This window comes from Rhopalosiphum padi, chromosome 3 (assembly GCF_020882245.1).
Source record: "Rhopalosiphum padi isolate XX-2018 chromosome 3, ASM2088224v1, whole genome shotgun sequence".
NCBI lineage: Eukaryota > Metazoa > Arthropoda > Insecta > Hemiptera > Aphididae > Rhopalosiphum > Rhopalosiphum padi.
The window spans coordinates 52,377,565-52,392,825 of NC_083599.1; the positions used below are offsets into that span (position 1 = coordinate 52,377,565).

Sequence of the window (15,261 nt, forward strand, 5' to 3'; positions counted from 1 at the left end):
TACTATGAATTTAGATGTGTTAGGGATTAGGCACTTATACTATTATGTCTAATGCAATTTTAATGCCTACTAAACGTGTCCCTCTAGACACTAGACTCGAGTCTAAAGAGTAGAAGTGATATACAAATATTTATTATACAAACCTATATATTATTATAATTTCCATTATATTTTATACATCTCTTACAGTCGATTTAAGTCACCGCCCTCACTTATGAATCTACCACTGAAAACGGTAATGACCTTTATCGCGGCTATTAAAATATGTAATATATATGTATTGTGATTCGGATATAACAGCTTTTACATTTACAGCTCTATAAAATTAAAGAAAATAACTATAAAATATATTATATTTATTTTTCGTATCAATTTAAATTTGATGATGATTAATAGAAATTTAATAGTAACGAAAATTTAAGTTTTTATAACAACTTATAAAGTTAATATATGAGATACTTTTGCGACCATTTGCAAAATTAATAATTAATATTATATTTAAATATTAATATATTAATGATATTAATAATTTATTAATGATATATATTAATGATATTAATATATATTTTTAAATATTAATAATTAATATTTTAATATTTTAAATTAATATTTTTTTAATATATAGCTATAAAATATTATAATATTTTTTTCTAGTGTTTTGTTAGCAATGATTTTCTTGGTAGACTGTTAGAAAACTAAAAAAAGTCTTTTCTAAAGGATATGTGTAATTATTAATTACTTTTATAATTTATAGAAATGTGAAATTGAATATTTTTACTATTTCGTAAAAAAGTAGGTACATACATCATTAAAAAATCAATAGTTCTAGACTTCCTCCATAAAAAATTCAAATATTATTCAAAATTAGTTATTATATTCACTACCTAAGTTATTCTATGCCGGTTTTATGAATACAAATTTGTTACTTAGCTAGGCTATAGATGCTAATATTATTTAATATACCTACGTAGGTTGTTAATAGAAATAAAAGCACATACTCTTATTACTACAAATTTGCATTACGTCATCATGAAAATTAAATTTATGATCTAATATCCTACTACATTTTTCTATATTAATGTATTATTATTATAATTTATAGGTATAAATAATAACAAAATAATACTTTCATTGCCACCAAACTATGCACTCAACAAGATATTATTATAATTCTGCATAACGTATCATAAAGTAGTATATTTATGTTATGTTTAATATTGTCGATACTAACCAATAGCTACTGTGCAGGCAGCCGGTTTATGTTAATAAAATTAAAAAAAAATAATAAAATATTTTACAATTTTTTAATACAATATATTATAATAGATGATTTTTAGCCTGTGTGTAGTATTTACCTAACTTTTATTTCTTATAAATCATATGATATAAAATTACAATATCACAACGACTTTTTTTAAAATAAATGTCCATCGTCGGTCCTCTATAGTCTATATAACGAGTAGTGTTAATATTATGTTGATGTTTCATACCCGGCATACCCATAACGTGTTTCCCCTTATTTACATTTTACACTGTATAAATGTGTATAATATAGTATATCGTATATGTGTTTATACCTAGACATATTGTTCATTATTTCCGGAGTTGAATTACACTAAAAACTAGAGTGAACCATAATGGCGCTGATGAGTATAGGTATTATAGGTCTATAAATACCTCCAATAATCAATACATGTTTAAGGAAATCCCTTCATTCGTGTGTGTTGACATATTTGATTACCACTATAGACGAATATATATTATATATATAATATTATACAATATTATTTAACAATTCTTTCATTATGAACGTATTAAGTCAAAAAAGTTAACAATATTATTATTATATGTTCATATTCGTAATTAAAATAATTATATTGTTCCAACTGTTCCAAGTGCTCCAACTTCCAATCCATTATTCTAGCAAACGCTACTATCCAAAATTGTTAAAAACGCTATGACACTATTAACAATTGTCTACAACAACTATTATATTTTAGTTTCTACTGCCTATATAATATCCTTTTTTCAATATGGGGATTCAAATTTTAAACCTATTCGTAGGTTTATTCGTTGTTATACCAAATCATGTTTTTATGGCACAATATCAAGTACGTGCCAGTGCCAGATACATTATTCAACGAAAAAATGGAAATTATTATTAATTGTTACAATAATTTGTTACAATTAACAATAAATTATTGTCTAAATCTTATTATTGCCAAAATATTAAAAAGTATCTATGTGGCTATTGTGGCAATGTGGCTATGCTATTCAACTAAACGATTTTATATAAACTGATTACTGAGCATTGAATCTAATGAAGTGTAATATATAGGAATGACATCATCGTAGGTATGTGATGCGTGCAGTATATGCATAAACTATACTTTACGAGTATATATTATATCCAAGTATTGTTATACAAGTTTAGATATACCTTTTAAAACTATAATATAACCGTTAATATAAATCAATATAAATAATGTAGAAGTTTAATAAATCTTTATCAGCATCTTAGAATAAAAACAGTTATTAAAACAACGATATACTAAAAATGTTCAACGTAAATAATGTAGAAAGACTAAACATATACCTAAGACTAGTAAGACTAAAGTATATAACTATATAGTGTACGTGTTCGCATTCGCCTCTCCTATTCATTACAACGATACATTCATACGATGACATCAGCTCCTCTGGCAACATGCCACTTGTTATTTTTATTACTGTTTAACAACTATGAAGGAAGCGGCAGAAAGTAAATAGTTTATAGATTTAAATAATTTAATATTATTTTGTTTTCGTTAAATTAAAACAATATATACAATTTATCACACCAATGACCATGAATTATATAGTATGTTTCCATATAGTATGTTCCAAAAGTCCCGTATTACCCTAAGTATCTCCATGAAATTGTAACATATCAATGCATTTAAATGCAGATTTTTAACAGTAATCCATAAAATAATTTCAACTCGATGGCATACATTTTTTTCTCGATACGGTACTTTAAGGACGTACATATTACACTCTTATATTTATTTAGACGTATAAAAATTTACGATTTTAAGACACACTAATTCTAAAAAAAAAAATTATTTTATTTTTAAAATACACACGGTAAAATGTTATATACAATAAGAAATATGAGCTGACAAAAATTAATATTGAATGACCTAAATGAAAGATGAAGTTATTCTGTTATACTAACTTACACCTTATACACAGGTTTTTTTGATGTTCTTTATAGTTTGTCGTAATGAGTTTCCAAAACATATTTAAAATAATTAATTATTTTTTATGTTGATTAGAAAATATTGACAAGACATTATAAGACACAAATGGTATTTGATTAGATTTCTACACGCCTAAACTGTACAGAGTTTTTAAAACTTATAAATAGTTTTTGAGAAAAATGTATAATACAGCCATACAGGTATGTAATATGTATAGGATTTATACCATGTGGCTTAAAGACAGTAAAATTTACTATTGAATTTACTCAAAATATCTACTTAAAGTTTAAATTATGAATAAATTATTAAATAATATGTACTAACTGTTACATATTTTTTGATTTATGTACATAGCCACACTTAGTAATTTTTTTAGGTCTGTTTTTAATGTTTACTTAAAATAGTATAAAAGTCGTGTTGGGTACTTACTAACCATATTCTAATGATAGTTATAAGTCACGTTATTTTAAAATTTAACTTAATTAATCTTATAAATAAATTGTATAATCGAATGAAATAATAAATACTTTATTATAATCAAATGTTTTACTTCGATATTGTAAATTAGAATAATATTTTTATAAAAAAAGTGAACTTGTGCGTATAGATAAAAGATGCTTGTATAGTTGTATAGCATATATTAATAACAACAAAAAATTATGTTATCTTGTTTATGTTTTTCTCATAATAATATTTATAATATACGTCTGTATAGTTATATTCGATAGATCGTATAGTGAATAATAGTTCTCGGACTGTATACATAATATATTACTATTTACTACCATAGGTCACGCGCACTTCGAGTAATCTGTTTGACCATCATACACATTAAAATGTAATTTTGAATAAAATATTACGAAATTATTTCTATATTATTATAACCGTACACGGTCGTGTGATTGTCATTACTCATTATGTGTAGAAGTTATTGTTTCACTCAAACATTGAGATCGGAATTCGGATGGCTCTTGAAAACGACAACAGTATAATAATTTAATGTCGATGAAATAATAATATAATATTATAGCATACACCATTACTGTGGTATTATATTTAGTAATCCCAACAATATATAATTAACAGTTGTATATGTGTATATAATAAAATACTATGCATTTCTTTTTTTCAAAACAGATTAATCATTATCATTGTTTTAATAATATAAACACCGGACGAAATACAGAAAAATGTTGATGCCATTTTCACGGTAGTATCTAATAATATATTATGTATCAATCCTATACAAACTATAAGGTAATATTTCGTTTCTTTACAATAATAATAAAACAATTACAAAATTACAACGTCAGACTTTGTGTTGTATTATTTACCTAATCTACTAGTAAATATTGTTCAGAGATAATATAAGTTCGAAGTTAGATCAGTTAAGACTTAAGGATATTGTACGTCATAATACAAATCGTATTAACAAAACACGAATGCTCTATAATACGGACAACATAACTATGTACGCTGAATCAATACAGTAAATATATTATAATATCTTCGTTACGTAATGATAATTATGCGTACTGTGGTTATTATCATATATATATATATATGATGGCAATGTCATACCATGTGTTATGTGTACCTATATTATATATGACTATTATGACTATATATATGTATATACGCGAATTTATAAAAAATAGTATAAAATGATCGTAATAACGGTGCGCAACGATATTGTCTCCGTAGTCACTATAGCGAAGTACATATCGGAGACTTATAACCGGGGATGGAGAGGAACCCTGTGTGGAATACCGTCTGATCGGGCATAGTGTTCGCCGTCAGCATCAGCAGTTTTTCGGCCGCCAGCGGATGCCAAATCCCAAATGTACACGTCACGTCGACTTTTTCGTGATAGTAATGACATCGGTGTGTCATTCTTTCGGACGGTATGAACTCGAACATGTTGACGACCGTGCATCGCGGCAACAGCATTGCTAATCCTATTAAAATCGAAAATAACATAGTATTATATCCATCTATAGTTATATAATATATATATGTATATATTTCATATATAGGTAGGACGTGCGTAGGTGTACCTATAATATAATACGCCACCGTGTACGTTTGCAGCATTATATCGGTAATTAGCGTAAAGGTTCGGACGTGTTTATTACTATATATTATACGTATATATAGAGTATAACTGGAGGATTTGACGAATTTATACCGAAATCACATCTAAATATACCTATCATATCTTTTCAGGTATGTATATATATATATATTTAACGAATGTGTCGGAGTGTTAACATGTGGTATTTAATTACAGACTATTGTGTTTTTATAATAAACCAATTATTTGAAACGTATAGTCTACACGATACATCAGAGGTTAAAATATATATTATTTCGTACTGCACACTTTATATTAGATATTTAGACCAGGGGTCTCCAAACTTTTTTTATTCAAGGGCCATATAAAAAAATTAAATTTCTTAACTAGCCAAAATTATATAAACCCATGAAATTTTTAATTGTAAAATGTATATTAAATTATTATACAGCTATAATAATGATGATAATGTCTAACACGTCGTGTGACACATGATGAGGAGTGAATTTGATAATGATTTTTGATATTATACATTTTTTGAAGTTTTCATCGTCGTTCGGAGTCTGGATAAGACCCTGTTATCGTAGAAGTGCAGGTATCATCATTACATCATATATATACGGTGAAATGGTGTAGAGAGGATTTGCTCTCCACACGTCTCAGATATTATAAAAAGTATACATTGGATATACCTAAGTCTCTACCCAAATATCAGCCTGAGTGTTTAGAACTGTTAACAGCAGATTTAGTTTGTTCATATTTGTTTGTTATCATGCTAATAACCATATAAATGATTCTGGTTGAAACTCAAAGTCTTTTTTTTCTAAAAGAATACATAATTAAAAGATTATTTAGTTTATTTTAAGTTATTATTATTTTGTTAAGCGCAGATAACTATTTTTGTAAGTATAGGTTGCCTACTTAATGATATACTTTTATCTAATACTTTTTTATTACATGAACCGTTGAATATTTTTAACTATTTAATGTTCATCATCACATCATAGAGTAATTACTTAAAAAAAATTACTTACTTTAATTACTCTATGCATCAAACACTGTGGCAAAAAAAATATTAGATCTACATTTTATAATGTCATTATTATTTGGTTGGGTTTTATGATATTTTATAGATGTTTGTATGATTTAAATGAACTAAAGATTTCGATGTATTTTGTAAATGTTTGAGAAATATTTTTGGAATATACATATTAGAAAATGTACTTATTATAGAACATATATTCAGAAAATCATTTTTTTTTTAATATTTGAATATTCATTTAAAATACTTTAAAAAAATATTTTACCTAAGTATGTATTTTAAATATTTACCTATTCATTATTTATTTAAATATATTATTAACTTGTCATATTTGGTAGAAATATATAAAGTCTAAACAGGAGCCAAAAGGGAAATTACAAATCATATCAGGAAATTAATTAATAAATATTTCTTTAAATATATCAAAAATACATAAAGTACCTATTTCTTAACATTATTTCATTCGTATTTCATAGTAAAGCAAAAATAAAAAGTTGGATTATAATACATTTTTTAGTTCTGCATTATATTATATAGTTAACTTTTTTAAAATATGTCTATTATATGAGTGAATTAATTGTATAAAACATATGTCATATATAATATATTTATGAATTTATAATATTTACCTAAAAATCCCGAGGATGGAGGATTGCGTCTTATATGAGCTGTAGTATGATCTTGTATGTAATCCCATAGACGCCATAGATATTGAGGATGAACAATATGAAAGTTTGACCTCGGATTAGATTTTCTAAATGATATGTAATTGTTTATAAAGTTATGTTCGGGACTCTTAATCCACTAAAAGTAAACAAACAAAAATTAAAATCAAAGAACCAGTTGATTAAACTAACTAAACATAATATTATATAGTTTCGTTAATGTATGATTAATTACTTCGTCAATCGAAGATGTGTAATTTGATGGATCCCACATCAAAAGTTTGAGCCGTTTGTATAATGGTGATGATACAAATTGAAATTGTGGTTTAGTGACAACTTGTGAGTTTAAAATACGTATTGTTGTCTTTGAGCCGACATCTTTTTCATATCCTTTTGTCGGAGCGTTATTGAACCGCAACACCAAGTCATGTTGGTCTAAATCATGAAAATTAAACTTTTTCATATTTTTTTTATTTATTATATGTTTTATTTTACTATGCATATTATTTTATATTATTATATGATTATTTGAAAAGCTATTTTGAAAGATAAAAAAAAAATAAACTATATTATTGGTATTATATAATTAGTGTTGTTATTATGGTACTTTAGTTAGTTTTTAAATAATTTTAATATTCAAGTTAAAAAAAAAAAAAATATTGATCATTAAGTTTTTTCAAATAAGAATTTGAAATACGCTTTAATTAACTTTTTTAGAAGTTTATTTATAGTCTCTCAGTTTAAGTTTAATTTTAAAAGTATTTTTTAGAAGACAAGAAGAGTGTTTATTATATAAAATATTAGCCCATGATTTTATTCTAGTATTGCCTTCGAATGGATGTTTTCATTCATAGGATATTGTTGTTATCTTTATTGGTATTCATTACGCAATTTCGATAGGTACACTCGATTATTATTCATTCACGCGGACGAGTGTGAATATAAATTATTAATGACTAAACAAATCCGACAACCTATCTGTTATATTCTATATCTAAATTATGTGTAATTGCTCAATAGAAAATGTGTTGCATTTTTCACCTATAAAGTATCCAAGATTTGAATTGCGAAGTGTAGCCGCATTGGATATGATTGCACAAGTGCCGAATACTTCGTTATCGTCAAATAGCGGTACATCCGGAATATTTTTGGTCAACAAATGATCAATATCATTTTTTTCTAATGTTCTAAATTTCTCCACGCTAGAAGCCATATTGCACGTCCAGTCGCTTTTGACGTTATTCGGCGCTTGCGGTCTATACGGAACATTGTAAGGGTTCTCGTTTTTAACGGACCCGTAATTGCTACTCTCCTTCATTATTACCTGCCTTAGACGGGCAATAATTTTATTTTTGAAATTAAATAACCTGTAATAATATATACACATTAAGTCAGTAATTTATACGGATATACATGCACGATATACATTATATTATATAATACAACCATAGACCTGTATACTCAGTCTATGAATACAACAAACGTTTAATTACTTACACACGCGATGTTTAAAAATATATAAAAAAAATGTATATTGTCTAGAGTATATTTTATACATACCTACTTAATCTATATTATAGTTACCTATTGTTTGTAGGTATAGTTTGAGTTATTGTTTAACAAATGTAACACAAACAAAAATAATGGGTTTAGCTGCTTAATACTTTAATGACCACTGTTTATATAATTAGATTAAGATTTAAACAAATGATAATCATTTAGATAAAATATTATTTATTTATAATCTCATTCAAATAACTATGGTACTAGTAATCTAATGGTTATCCAAGAAATCTCAAATTTTCGTATCTAGATAAATTTAATTTAAATCGCTCTCAGTAAAACATTAATTTTTCATGAACATTTTATTAGAAGATTCTTCAATCGACACCTGGATTTACCTAATATCTATCCATTTTCAAATAGAAATTAAAAAAATAAAAAAGTAATAAAACGACGTAATTTTACGATGTTTTTTATATACGTGTATGGAAAATAACTACCGAAAAGTTAATTAAAAACGGTAATATCACGATTTCGTTAAATTCAGGTTTGTTATTTTTTTGTAGTTACAAAAATAATGATTCTTATAAATTTAGACATTTAAAATTATATTATGACTTATAATATAAATATATATTGATGGTGGTATATTTTTAAAATTATTTTGCAGTTTTGAAATATTTATTCAAATTTTAAATTTCGAAATTTTTAATAGACGCCACATCCACATTTGTTGTTTTTATCTTAAAAAACATATAATACATATATAATATAGCAAATTGCGTTCAATTGAGCCAATTCTGTGTTGTTAACTTTAAAATATTAGACTGATTTGATCTATCTATTGTCAAACTTAAAAGTTAAAGGTAAAAACATCTGTGTTCTCTCGCTGGTTTTTACAATATTTTAATTTTTAAGCTATGAGTATGTTAAATATTAAATTATAAAAAATTGAACATAATTACAAATTTCTAAAATTGTTAACTTGAGATTTTATTATTTTAAGACTTAGCAAATTATAATACGTATAATGTTAAAAGTATATCGCTCTAACTAAATAATATTAAAAATGTGTTGTAGAAGTTCAATATAGGTACTTCTAACTTATATTTTGTTCAGAGTTACGAATATTGAGTATTAAGTTTGTAGTTTCCCATTTTATATAAAACCAATCCAATATAGTTTAAAAATTAAATTGCAGTTATTATAAAGTAATTTTGAAATTGAATTTATGTAGTATAGGTATTCGTATTAAAAAAATATTTTTGGTTGTTTAATAGTTTATTCAGAAATGTTCTGAAATAACTACCAATACTATTGTTATAATAATGTATTTAATTGTAATAATATTACTATACTGTGCCACAGTTGAACGCCGACAAGAAAATTTGTTATAAATTTAAAATGGGAGTTTGAATTACATGTGTTTAAAATAAAAGTCATTAAAAATTTAAAACAATTCTATTTGGTAAAAGTTTGAAATTTATTTTTCTAAAATTACGTATTGGCGCTTTACGTCTATTACTACATTTGGCAGTTTGTATAATGTATATACTGGAAGACCATGTTTATAGATATATATTATGTATTTATGTTCATTCAGAATGGTTAATTTCGTTAGGTTATTCCTGCTGCACCCTTTTAATTAAAAAATATAATTTAAATTTAAACACTTTAATGTATTTAAATGAAAACATATTAAAATTAATTACCATTTACCGTTTTCGTAATTCGTTTAATAAATTTAGATTACATTTCAAATTATCGCCTACTGCACGTACAGTTTATTTTTAAGTAAAATCGATTTAAATAAATAATATAAATATAATATAAATAGGTATACCTACAGTTTTTGCTTTATTGCTTTCTCGGACACTATAATCATCATAATATGATATATTTTCTGTCATTCAAGTGTATGTTTATTAGTTTATATAATTGCTATACAAACATACCATAAATATATGTGTAGTATAAACTATAAACATATAGGCGTTTTATATTACCCGAACCATGCATGACCACTCTGATCGAGGCTAAGCCTGCAAATTTAAATGAACTCACAATATTTCGGATTTTTTTTGTGCGGTGAGCATTGGAGCAACTAGCGAAGACTTAGGGGGGGGGGGTGCTTAGCACACTCGAAATGTATTTTAGCCCTTCCAAATTGTTTTGATTATTTAAGATTTAATAATAATTTAAGCATAAGATAGTGAGAAACATCTTATGCAATATGACGTAGAGAATTATTGTAACAGAATTATTCAAAAGTAAATTGTATAAAATATTAAAGTTTATTTTGCAATATGATCAATATGTAATTTAACAATAATATTTTTATTTAATAAATATTATACGGGAATGTGGCAGCAACCAGCGGCAGTGGTCACAATATTTTAGTTTTATTTTGGTAATTAAATATGTCCAAAAAAATTTATTTAGTTACCTAGTATTTTTAATATACCAAAACAGTATCTAGTCATACTGCTTGTATAGTTGTTACTATTATAAATGAAAATAACTCAGACGTTCCTCCTAGTTTTTTTGGAAAGCATGGAAGTAAGTAAATTAAATTAGGTATTTATTTGTGAGGCTGCAGCCCTCCTAATATTTTATACCTAGTTTCGCCAATTACTGTTGAGGGAAATGATTTTATATATCAGTATATTTCCCAAACAATTATTCTTATGTCAGATCTGCGAAATAGTTCCAACTTCTAAATTCGCTTCTATGCGTATACCATAACATTTCTTATAACATGTATGTTACCTGCCTGATTTTTTCCGACTTATCTAGAAGAGCTTCACTAATTCGCATTAATGGATTTCCGTTTCTTTGATGAGCGGTTGTGAAATCGCCTTCGTCATAATATTCGACGTAAGGCTGCTGTTGTGTGTAGGTCAATTCTTGAGATTGTTGGTTTTTGACGCTTATGTGACGCCAATATTGTAGCCAAAGTAGATAGATGTATCCGCACATGCCCAAAAGTACGACGTTTAAAAAAAACCATACCGTAAGTGCAACTGAACGCATTTTGATCGAATATTAGTGGTGCGATTATCTGAAAATATAATTAATAAAATATATAGATAAGAGTGATAGGAATGATTAGTGACCAGGGATAGATCTAGTGTAAATATCAACGGAGATAGAGGATCATTCATTTAAATGCACTCAACATAAATATATTTTATTTAGAACATTTTTATATATTTTATTATAAACTATTAAGTCTATTAGTTCCGCTTACTGTTAAATTATCATTTAGAAATGTTGTAGTAAATTTATGGATAGACAACAAATAAATAAAAAAAAACTGAATAAATATAAGTATGAAGTATCATTATAATTTTAAATTTCTCTTATTTTTATATACACTAGATTCTGAAAAGTTAGATGAATGTATCGGTTTGGTTTTACAGATGATGTATATTTATTTTTTATTTTTTGTATTTCTTGACCACTTTCTAATAGAATAGTAGAAATAATAATACTCCCATGTTCCGCTTTGATGGATGAGGTTTCTGGTAGAAAATTGAATCTAGTTTGTATACTTTTGGTGGTAAAAAGTCGAAGTTTCCCATTACTTATTAAAATAATTAAAGAAGGGGAGATATAAGTTTTTTAAATTTTAAAATTGTTATTAAAACAGTTGTTTGGTATCTATGATTATAAAAAGTTGGATCATTGCCATTAGAATTGTATTTTTATTGTGATTTATCGTTCAATTAGATTATTAAATTTAAACACATCCATTATTATGACTTACTAAATTGCAATGCAAAACTGGACTACATACTGTACAGTATAATAGCTTAAAGCTTTAGTAAAAGATACCTAGGTACTTGAGACTTGACCGCTTTTTTAAAAATGCTTTTATTTAAAAAGCTATAATTAAATTATAAAATTAAATATTTCTTTAAAAACATGTGGAATTGTTTATATTGTGTGAAATGTGAACTTTGGGAGGAAGTTACCTGGTCTCCTCTGCCAGTGGCGTATCCAGGGGGGGGGGCACAGGGGCCAGAGAGGACCTCTGCAACCATCCCTGTTAGTCGTTAACTATTGTCATATGAGTGCTTTTGAAAATAATAAAGTGAGTTATAGATATTAAGTGGTTTATTGTTTCATTTTGTTTCTATATTAAATAAATAATTGATTATATTACCATCGTAATATTATAATTATAATAATTAAATAAATAATTAGTTATATATATTATAGCGTTTATATTACGTATTAATAGTAACTATACCATAATTTATTTTCTCCAAAATAAATACTTTTCTTTAAAATAAGTTTACAGTATAAAATGTGTAGCTTATAATTATTATATTTTGAAAAAACGGATCTTACAAACTGGTAAATTCGTACAATGCGCAATAGATGATTAAACTCATCTATTAGATGTTCAGATTTCATGTAAACATTATACCGTATTTTGGGCAATGTGTAAAAAGTATAATAATATTTATCACATACCTATTATAATTATATATATACGTAAATATAGACAAATTAGGTATACCTATATGCAGGCCTTAGGTTTTTTGCAGCTCTAGGCAATTCTAATATACCGCGTCCGCGGTAAACGAAATATTGTTAGGTATTTTTTTTTTGTATTTGTTGAACAATGAATATACATTTCTGTATACTAATAATGTAATAATTAAATCATTTTGGTTCATTTGAAATTCGCCACCTCTATAAACTAGTGCCGCCCTAGGCTGCTACCTATTTTGCTACCACATTGAGCCGGTCCTGTAGGTATGTATATATAACTAACAAATAAAGCCTATCGCGCAGTTTCACAGTATAAGTAGTTTAACACACGACGAATGATGAGTTTTGTTATGATATCTAATTTAGTAGTTTATGATTGCGTATAACAAATAATATTGGCTGATATTTTCATTTTTTTAAACAGGTAAGTACCACAAACATTACTTAAAAGGTAATTACTAATTTGTAATTATAAATATATAGTTTTTAAAAATAACGACGTGTAACAACGGTAGATTTAAAATTATCATACATTTTTTTATATTTGTTAGAAATAAATAATAATATAAGCTCGTAAAAGATTAAAATCAAATTTCATATTATAATATTAATTTTTTCTTACTAAATATTCTAACCACATAATTATTTACTTATTTTATTATTTACCTTGGTATTAATTAAATTCTTAATTGCTATTTTACGTTTTTTTAAACCTCTGGTTAAATCTTACTATTTTACTATTTGAAAAAAGTTTAACGAAAAAAAATGTATATCGAACAAAATTGTAATACTTCAATACATGTAAAAAGAAAAATGTTGTTTTAAATAATCAAAAGCATACTTTATTTAACAGTGGTTAAATTTATATTTTAACAATTATAGTTCTAAAGTATAATTAAATTCATATGTCGATACAACTGAGTATCTACCTGGTCATCTGGCTACCTACTTAAATTTAACTATGATGATATAGGATATTAGACCATGTTGTAAAGCCAAGACCGGAAATGAATTGTTTGAAAACTATAAATTGTTACTGATAAATTTATACAAATTTTAAATAAAACTATAAAAGTATGTACCACAATATTTGTCTTACGACGACGACGATTTTACAAGACACACAAAATACTCGTAAACGTAGAATTCCAATTACTTTTTCTAATTACATTTATCACACGGCACCACGCGTATACGCATAATTGTATTATAATCTCGTGGATATTGTAATATTATTATCAGCAAGTGTTAATAGTGTAATTACACCTACCTCCTGTACCATGCGCATCAATGTACATATAAATCACACGCGAATTAATTGGCAGTTAATCGCTAATTTATATAACGTACGGACGACGTGACTATAATATTATGATATCGTGGAATTCGCACATTTTTCCGATGTAAAATAGTAATAATTCCACGTCGGTATACTATGTTAAAGCACTGTACTCGGATGCGGTAGTGGTGCGTATGATAAGCCGAAAAACGCTTTCCACCGTGGTGAGGTTATAGCACAGCATCATCGCATAGAGTACGCAGGATCAATAAACCGTACTTGCGCCATCCGAAACGCGCATCTGACACTACATGCAAGCGGCCTGCAAGCACATATAATACGCGGTGGTGTGTTATATATACATACAAGGGGAGAAGAAATAATAAATGAATTTATTAGTTATTCATGTTACAGTTACGATGCTACTATTAATATGCATGTATATTAAAAAATAATATATAACACAACCTACAGCAATCTCATATTTAATTTACATATTATACCTATGCACATCCACTGCAATAATACAACAACAACAATGCCAAAAAGGTACACCGCAATTGATAAACGTATATAGGTAATCTAAAATCGTTTAAAAATAACTAGTAATAATTATACTGCCATTTCAAAATAATTATAATAATATCATCATTATCGTCCCGTTATTTTTCCCCTATGAATATCATAAATATTTAACTTCAAAATCATAAACGTTATAGTATTGCTATATTACATTTTTATGACCAAAATATTTTACTACTATTTAACAATATTTTTTGTTATAGAAAAAGTCTGTGGTTTGTGAGGCAACATTAATTTAAAAAGTTGATTTTATTTTTGTTATTATTTACACCGAAATAAAGGAAGGTACTTTTATTGAAAACATTTACTTATAAATAAACAATAAATAAATGTATATATAAAATACATAACATAGTATACAATATTTATAT

The 15,261-nt window shown here is 26.1% G+C and overlaps 1 protein-coding gene across 2 annotated transcripts; it reads right to left on the reverse strand.

Moving 5' to 3' along the window:
* Positions 1–3,086: 3,086 nt before the first annotated feature.
* LOC132927012 (beta-galactoside alpha-2,6-sialyltransferase 2) lies at positions 3,087–14,573 on the reverse strand. 2 transcript variants are annotated; one of them, XM_060991454.1, is made up of 6 exons: positions 14,300–14,573; positions 11,300–11,587; positions 8,065–8,390; positions 7,259–7,458; positions 6,988–7,162; positions 3,087–5,200 (listed from the first exon to the last, which is right to left on the reverse strand). In XM_060991454.1, the coding sequence occupies exons 2-6, from the start codon at positions 11,557–11,559 to the stop codon at positions 4,950–4,952; spliced, it is 1,212 nt and encodes a 403-aa protein (XP_060847437.1). In that variant the 5' UTR covers positions 11,560–11,587; positions 14,300–14,573; the 3' UTR covers positions 3,087–4,949. The 2 variants fall into 2 exon arrangements, with proteins under 2 accessions (XP_060847437.1, XP_060847438.1); XM_060991455.1 differs by lacking the exon at positions 14,300–14,573 and adding an exon at positions 14,112–14,221.
* Between the last annotated feature and the right edge of the window lie 688 nt (positions 14,574–15,261).

What these genes read in the sequence shown, in the direction of transcription:
- LOC132927012 (XM_060991454.1), bottom strand. Translation starts at nt 11,559, where the DNA reads ATGCGTTCAGTTGCACTTACGGTATGGTTTTTTTTAAACGTCGTACTT. An exon ending in AAATCTTGGATACTTTATAG is followed by an intron (nt 7,459 to 8,064) that starts GTGAAAAATGCA and finishes TTCATGATTTAG; the next exon opens with ACCAACATGACTTGGTGTTG. An exon ending in ACACATCTTCGATTGACGAA is followed by an intron (nt 7,163 to 7,258) that starts GTAATTAATCAT and finishes GTTTACTTTTAG; the next exon opens with TGGATTAAGAGTCCCGAACA.